Here is a 7576-nt window from a genome sequence, read left to right as displayed (position 1 = left end):
AGGTTCAACGAAGTCTTAGAGTAAGTAACACAACGAACCAATGGTGCTTGTTGAAACAAATATAAAGTTGAACAGGGTAAATACAACTGCAGGAAAATTAACAAGCCAGACGACTTCCTTTTCCCTTCCTTGGGAAACTTGTATCTCTGAAAGGAGAAAGGCTGTTTTGGAAGAGAAAGGGGAAATTGTGGAGGGAAGTTTCTCTGATTTCCTTACTCCCTACCTGCTGGTCTGTCTGATTTCCTCTCGAGCTCTCACTATCTGATAAGGAATTGATTCTTCCCCTCTTCTCCCCCCCTCCCTCCTCCCTCCCCCCCTCTCTCCCTCCCTTCCTCCCTCCCTCTCTCTCCTTCACCCTGAGTAACTGTACTATCCTAGCAAGTGATGCTGTCGGAGACAGGAGACGGGTACGGAGGAGGCATCGCCGTCGCCGCCGCCGCGGGGCGGGAGAGCGTTTCCCAGCACCAGCGGCCCGCTCGGCCCCGGGCTTCCTCCTCACAGCCACGGGCGTGGCGGCTGCCCCCACGGTTGGATGGTGGGCGGCGGCGGCGGCGGCGGCGACAGGGCTTTGGTTCCCGCCTCTGACTGCTCGGTCTCGGGCCGCGCCGTTCTCTCTTCCTGCCTCCCCGCCCGGGGCTGCCCGGGACTGCTGGAGCCGCGGGAGGTAGGGAAGGGGCGCCGCGGCGAGACCGCGCGGCGGCGGCGGTGGAGAAGGAGGCCGCCGGCCGGCATCCCCGCGCTCGGACCGCGGCCGGCGCGATGTCCACCAAGGTCAGCAAGTGCAAGGAGCAAGCGAGGGTGACCTTCCCCGCGCCGGAGGAGGAGGAGGAGGGCGAGGACGAAGGCGCGGAGCCGCAGCGCCGCCGACGGGGCTGGAGGGGCGTCAACGGGGGGCTCGAGCCGCGCTTGGCGCCCTGGCAGCGGGAACCGCACGACTACTGCCTGCCGCCCTTCCCGCCGGGGCCCGACATGTGAGTACCCGGCCGGCCCGCGGCCCGCGCCTCGGCAGGACGGCGCCTGGCGGGGGGCGGGAAGGCGCGCCCACGGCCGCCTCGCCATTTGCCCCGTACCCTCAAAGCCCACCCCCCACGGCAGTCCTATGCGTGGCGGCTCGGGTGTACGGTGGACCTGGGGCGGGGTCTCGCACCCTTGGTGCTGCTCGGTAGAGGGACTTGGGGGGCGCCGAAGGCGTGGCCGGGGTGGCCGTCCCGGCTCGAGCGCACGGAACAGCCCCGCGGACTGACACAGCGGACGCCAGGCACGCTTTCCAGTAAGCAGACGCCTGCTCTCCTGCAACCGAGGACCGGCGTGCCCCTGCCCGTGGTCAGGGGACCCCGGGGTCCCGGCGCTTACCCCGGGAGGGCAAAGAAGGGGAAGGTGTGCTTAGACCCCGGCGCGAGCTCGAACCCCGGCCTCCTCCCGGCGTCCAGCGTGGAGCCACCCTGGGAGCCTCAGTCCCCTCCGACGCTCCCGGCCGTCGGGCGTGGGGAGAAGGGAGGGAGCGGCGTACGATACAGAGTGTGGGGTGAAGGTTTGCCCTGTCACCTCTTCTCCCGACGGTCCAGTCACAGCCTGGGGGTAAACTGGAGCCGAAGCCCCAGCGGGTCTCCCTGGGAGAGAGCGGGCGCGGGGCGGCCGCCGGCACCGCTTTGAGGTACTTGGTTGTGGTTCCCAGGCGGCTCAGGGTCAGTAGCTGTTTCTTTTTTAAAGAAAGGTAGAGGCCCGCGCTTTAACGTGTGAGAAAGAACAACTTTTCTTAATTGCTAAATTTTGGAAACAGCCTTTAACCAGCTGCGAGACGCAGAGAGGATGAAGAAGAGAGTGGTTCGTTTTATAGGGCGCGTGCTCTCTGTTTCTTTTGTCACGTACCTTGGGCGTCTGTCTTTTTTAGGAGGTAGAGAACTTGGGGCCAGTCGTGACGGGCTGCGCTAACCGCCTGGGCCGGGGAAGGGGTTCTCCTGGGAAGGGACGGAGGTTCCGCAGCGCCCCCTGCTGCCCGCAAGCTGCGCACAGGCGGGGTGCGAGGTCTCTGGGGCGACCTCGAACCGGTCGGGTCGCGCACTGCTCGGCTGGTCAGAGCCCGCACCTGGCTCGGCCGGACTTGCCTATTAAAAACGCAAATCATTGGCTGGGAGTAGATCGTCTAGGGAAGGTTTCTGATTTAAAACGAGCGACGCTTCCCAATGTGGTTCACTTATTGCTGAAGATTAGCCTGGATTGGAAATGGCCCAGGAAATGGAGGGAAGGTAGGTCCTTTCGGATTAAAGCGCGGCCAGCTCGCTTCCCCGCCTCCCTAAGGTTTTAAGACATTGTCCATTTTTCCTTTTGCCAATTTGGTTTTTATAACCCAGCTCAACTTCTTGATTCTTTATTTTTTTTTTCTTTTATCGTAAATCCACAATAAATGGGACACCAGAGCACTCTTATCTGAGAAAGTAGGGCGGAGCAGAGATTACACACTTTGCTTTTTGAAGCTTGAGGTCAATTACACAAAGCACTGGGACAAATTCTAATGTAGACTCGATGTCTAACTCGTAAGAGAACATCTTTCCTATCTGTCTTCTGACTTTACATAATTCAACAGGTAAATGTTGTAGTGTACTTATTTTGTAAAGTAAATGCAGCTGGCTGAAAAGACCCAGTCATTTGAAGGATAATGGATATCTATCCATTAATAAAGGTTCCGAAGGATACCCAGTCTACCAAAGCCCCAGGGTCATTTTCAGTAGGCAGAATAGAATAGCCGAATTTAACATCCAGCAGAATGCCCAGGGTAGAATCCCACTTTTACCAAAAGGATTCCTTAGCATAACCCTGTTGCTCATTTCACTGCTCCGTGCTCCAGTATTCCATCTGGGAATTTGAAACAGACTGACTTAGGAGGAAAAGTGTCATTTACTATATCACTAAGAAGACTTTTTTTTTTATCCTTTGATAGAACTCTTTATCCAACCATTGATTCAAAACAAGACTTCTTTTTTCCCAATTGTTTGCAAATCTAGGACCAAGTAGTATGTCACTGGCAAGATTAACTCATTCTCGAAGTTTTTAGTTATTAAATATGTCTGATGAACTCCAAAAGCCTTTGAAGGCAGTTCTTATGAGTTTTAATTCAAAGGCATTTCTTAAGCATTTACATGTGCAAAGTGAAGACTAGGTACAGTAAGCCACAAAGATGAATATGACAACTTTACTGCACTCAAGGAGTTTAAAATCTCATAAGGGAGAGGTGGAAATGAAACTACGTATGAACAATTATGCTATAAGTTAGAGTAAAATAAGGCTTAAATACATACACACAGGATAGAGCTCTGATGAGTCAAGGGCAGAGAAGAAATAGACAACACAAGGTTGTGGAGAAATCAAAAAAACCTTTATGAGCCTTAAAAAGTAAATAGGATAGGAGGCAGAGACAGGGTGGGCAATTAATTCAAGCCCTGTCACTTCCAAAATGCCAGGCATGTCCAGGGAATATTAATTGAGTTTTACTGAAACATAGCTTATTTGGGGCATTAATGTATAGGATCTTGTATGTCAAGGGGAGGCAATAGGGAGCCATTGATTGTTTCAAAGCAGCAACAGTTTGATCAAAGCCGCTCTGAGAACAGGATGGATTGAAGTGGCAATTGGCAGAATGTGAATAAATAAATTAGGAGGCTATTGTAGCTTTCCCGGCTGAGATTAGGATCTGTAATAGTGTAGGACTGGTGGGATGGAATGGGGAGAGATAGGAAAAGAGAATACACAAAGAATCTATGGGAATTTGCAGCTAACTGTCCATCAGGGGTTTAAAGAGAAAGCAGGGTCAGAGATGACTTGGTGATTTTGATGTAGATGACTAAGATCATGATGTCATTGTTGAAAAGAAAAGAACAAACAGAGTAGAATCTGATTTTTCAGATAATTTTGATAGAAGTGTCAAGCAGGAAGATGGAAATGCAAGTTTAAAGCTTGGGAGAATTTGAGCGTCTACTGTCTAATGGGAATTGTTATAGAGTTGTGTGAGTTCATGATATTACCCAAGGAAAGAGTGCGAAGAGAGAAACAAAGGAGCCTGAACTAGTTTTCTGAGGGGAACTTTTTTGTTTAGAGGGGCAGAAAGAAAGAGTAGCAAGCAGAAGACGTGGAAAATGATGAAGGAGCAGGTGGTACTAAGACAAGGCTGCCTAGAGAGAAGAGGTTCAAGAAAAGGGAAGAATTGACCCATAGTTGTCAAATACTTGGTAAATAAAGAGAAAAACTTTGCGTTTTGCCTTACTTTTAGTAAGAAGACTCAATCCTTACTCATTAACATACATGCAAGAAATCATTAGATTTCTCAGCAGTGTTATCTTTAAGAGAGAAAGGCTTCTAGAAGAGAGGATTCTGGGGAATTCCCTGGTGGTCCAGTGGTTAGGACTCGGCGCTTTCACTGCCGTGGCCCGGCTTCAGTCCCTGGTCTGGGGAACTAAGATCCTGCAAGCCTCTCGGCCAAAAAAAAAATTATAATAAACATACTTAAAAAAAAAAAAAAAGAAGAGAGGATTCTGTTTAGTTTTTCTTGAGGAAGTGCTGCCAAAAATTTGTCATAATTAAAGCAGTAATTTGTGTTTATATAATACCTCTTGCTGTCATTTAAATGAATTAACGTGAATCACACCTCTTTAAAGCAGATTTTCTCATTGGGCAAATGAGGAAATTGATACACAGTGAAGTTAAGTCAATTGCTAAAGATTATTTAGTAAATCAATAATAGAACTTCTGTATTCAATACAGTATTATTAACTATAGTCCCCATACTCTACATTAGATCTCTAGACTTATTCATCCTACATAACTGCAACTTTGTACCCTTTGACCAACATCTCCCCAATTTCCCCACCTCCCAGCCCCTGGTAACTACAGTTCTACTCTCTCCTTCTATGTATTTGACTTTTTTAGATTCCACTTATAAGTGAGATCATGCAGTTTTTTTCTTTCTGTGTCTGGCTTATTTCATTTAGCCTAATGTCTTCCAGGTTCGTCCATGTTGTCACAAATCGCAGGATCTCCTTTGTAGAGGCTGAATAATATTGATATTACATTGTGTGTGTGTATATATATATATATATATATATACACCACAGTTTCTTTTAACATTCATGGGTCTATGACACTTAGGTTGTTTCCATATTTGGGCTATTTGCTAAGAGGGTAGATTTCAGGTTTCTTCATCACACACACACAAAAGGTAACTATGTGAGGAGCTGGATATATTAATTACCTTGCCTGTAGTAATCACTTCACTATGTACAGCTGACTCTTGAATAACCCAGAGGTTAGGGGTGCCGACTCCCCGCACAGTCTAAAATCCATGTATAACTTTTGACTCCTCCTAGAACTTAACTACTAATAGCCTACTGTTGACCAGAGCCTTGCCGATAACATAAACAGTTGATTAACTCAGATTTTGTATGTTATATGTACATATTATATAATTGTATTCTTCAATAGAGTAAGAGCAAGAAAATGTTATTAAGAAAAGCATAATTATGGAAGAGAAAATACATTTACAGTATTGTACTGTATTTATTGATACCATGCTTATGTCATCTGTTTACAAAATGAATCATCTGTCAGTACCTACAACGATATTGTCTTATATGATACAAAACACTGCAGACGTTATATGTATTATTGATACTAACACTAGACATCAAAAATGAAAAAATTATGTGAAAAAGAAATTCATATTTATTTGCAGGTATAATGATTCATGCATTGATAACGAAGAAGCAGCAATATGATTGCTTTATGGTAGCCTAGTGTAATCGATATGGCTGTTTCACAGTAGCCTATAAACTAACAAATGAACCGTTATAAAATTCTTGTGGCATATGGTATTATTACCATGCCATATTCATAATACAGTATTGGAAACATGCTTATGTTTTTTTAAAACAACTTACCTGTGATGATAGGCTGACACACATCTTCTCCAATTGAAAGAAAGAGAGAGAGAGAGAAGCATGCTATATGGTAATGTAATTCTTTGAAAGCAAAGTTATAAAACAGTAAGAAAACTAACATTATTGCTATTATTAAATATATTTAAAGTATATTATTTAATTATTTAAACATTATAATTAAATGTCTCTCACCTTATGCCTATGTAAGGATAGGCTAGTATCTACATATATCTTAAGCATTCATGACATACCTAACTTTTTCTTAGTTTTTTCAATATTTCCAGGCTACAGAGTTTGCCTGTGAGTTTTTTCAAATTGTCACAGATCTCCAAAACTTTTTCCAGTATGCTTGTTAAAAAAATATGTGTACAAATGGACTTGCACAGTTCAAACCTGTGTTGTTCAAGGGTCAACTGTATATGTATATCAAATCATCATATTATATACCATAAATATATACAATTTTTATTTTGAAAGTTATATAAAATAAAGCCACAGAGTGATTAGAAGATTTAAAAGAATAATAGAGCTTCTGATGCTCAACTTTGTATGATAAGGGATCTGAAGATGAGTACACAATGCCTTGTAACCCAGATTGTCTACTTGGATGTTAGTTTCTGTGGTACCGGCCTGTGAAAACGTTCCAGTCCAGGTTTAGCTTGGCTGTGGGATTGAGAACAGTGTTGTGCATGTTGGCTTGTGTTTCAGACTGGAAGCAGCACTTCCCTTCCACTGCTGGCGTGGAAATCAGAGATTTGCCAAGTCACTGTTGAATCTCCAGGGATAGGAAGTTGGACTTTAAGGACTGAAGTCAAACTAGCATTATTAAGGAAGGGGCAGGTTTCTCCATAGTTAATAATTTTCAAGAATAGTACAGCACGGCATTAGACTTGAGACCTTTAATAATCTGAAACTTTGAATTATATTTTTAGTTTATCCCGTAGAGTAGTAATTTCACTATGTACAATAGAGAGTTGTCATTTTTGTTGGTTTGTTGTAAATTATTTTATATAGTATCAAAGTAATGCAAGAATATAGTTTTAAAACTTAATGCTAAAAATAGTGGCTTATAAGAACAACAGCAAACCCATGGCAGTTCCCTGGTTTTCTCCTTTTTTCTTCTTGTCCCCTCCATTTCATTCCACTTACAACTCCTTCAGGTATAGCTATCTTATTATTCATGTTTTTAGATGTCATCAGTATTCTCAGGCAACAATTTTCACTCACTTATACCTTTTATTCTCCCCCATCCTCCATCACATGGTTTGGTACAATTTGTGGTTAATATCTTACTTAAAGTCTTCGTTATTATGATCATGTAACTATTATTCACTGCTGAGTCAAGTAGTATAGTATGATTGCATTTCTTTTCTTTTATAATTAGTTGTTTTTCATGGAGTAAATATTTGTTCCATCTTGTTCTTGCCTCTTTAGCAAAATCTTTTACAGTCTCTTACTGTGTGTGTTTTCCTGAAGACATCCCTTCCAAAACCCTCTGACTTCCTTTGTTTGTGGTTTTTAATTTTTTTTTTCTTCAGGAAGCTTTTAGAATGATCTCATCATTAGTGTTGTTCTGAAATGTCTAGATGATATGCCTTGATATGGGTCTTTTTTTCATTCGGTGAACTGGATACTTGGTGAACCCTTTC

General features: G+C 44.2%; 1 protein-coding gene across 3 annotated transcripts in view; it reads left to right on the top strand.

Moving 5' to 3' along the window:
• Positions 1-410: 410 nt before the first annotated feature.
• The window catches only part of TRPC3 (transient receptor potential cation channel subfamily C member 3), an 87380-nt gene continuing 80214 nt past the window's right edge, over positions 411-7576 (top strand). For 2 of the 3 annotated variants that reach the window (XM_036851956.1, XM_036851955.1), the window contains exon 1: positions 734-971. In XM_036851956.1, coding sequence (XP_036707851.1) covers positions 760-971 — 212 coding nt within the window. In that variant the 5' untranslated portion in view covers positions 734-759. Of the gene's footprint in view, positions 972-7576 lie in introns of all 3 variants that reach the window. The other variant, XM_036851954.1, reaches the window with a different exon arrangement.

Source organism: Balaenoptera musculus, chromosome 5 (genome assembly GCF_009873245.2).
Source record: "Balaenoptera musculus isolate JJ_BM4_2016_0621 chromosome 5, mBalMus1.pri.v3, whole genome shotgun sequence".
In the NCBI taxonomy this organism is placed as follows: domain Eukaryota; kingdom Metazoa; phylum Chordata; class Mammalia; order Artiodactyla; family Balaenopteridae; genus Balaenoptera; species Balaenoptera musculus.
Note: the sequence above shows the minus strand (reverse complement) of the source record. Positions and strands in the feature narration are given on the sequence as shown.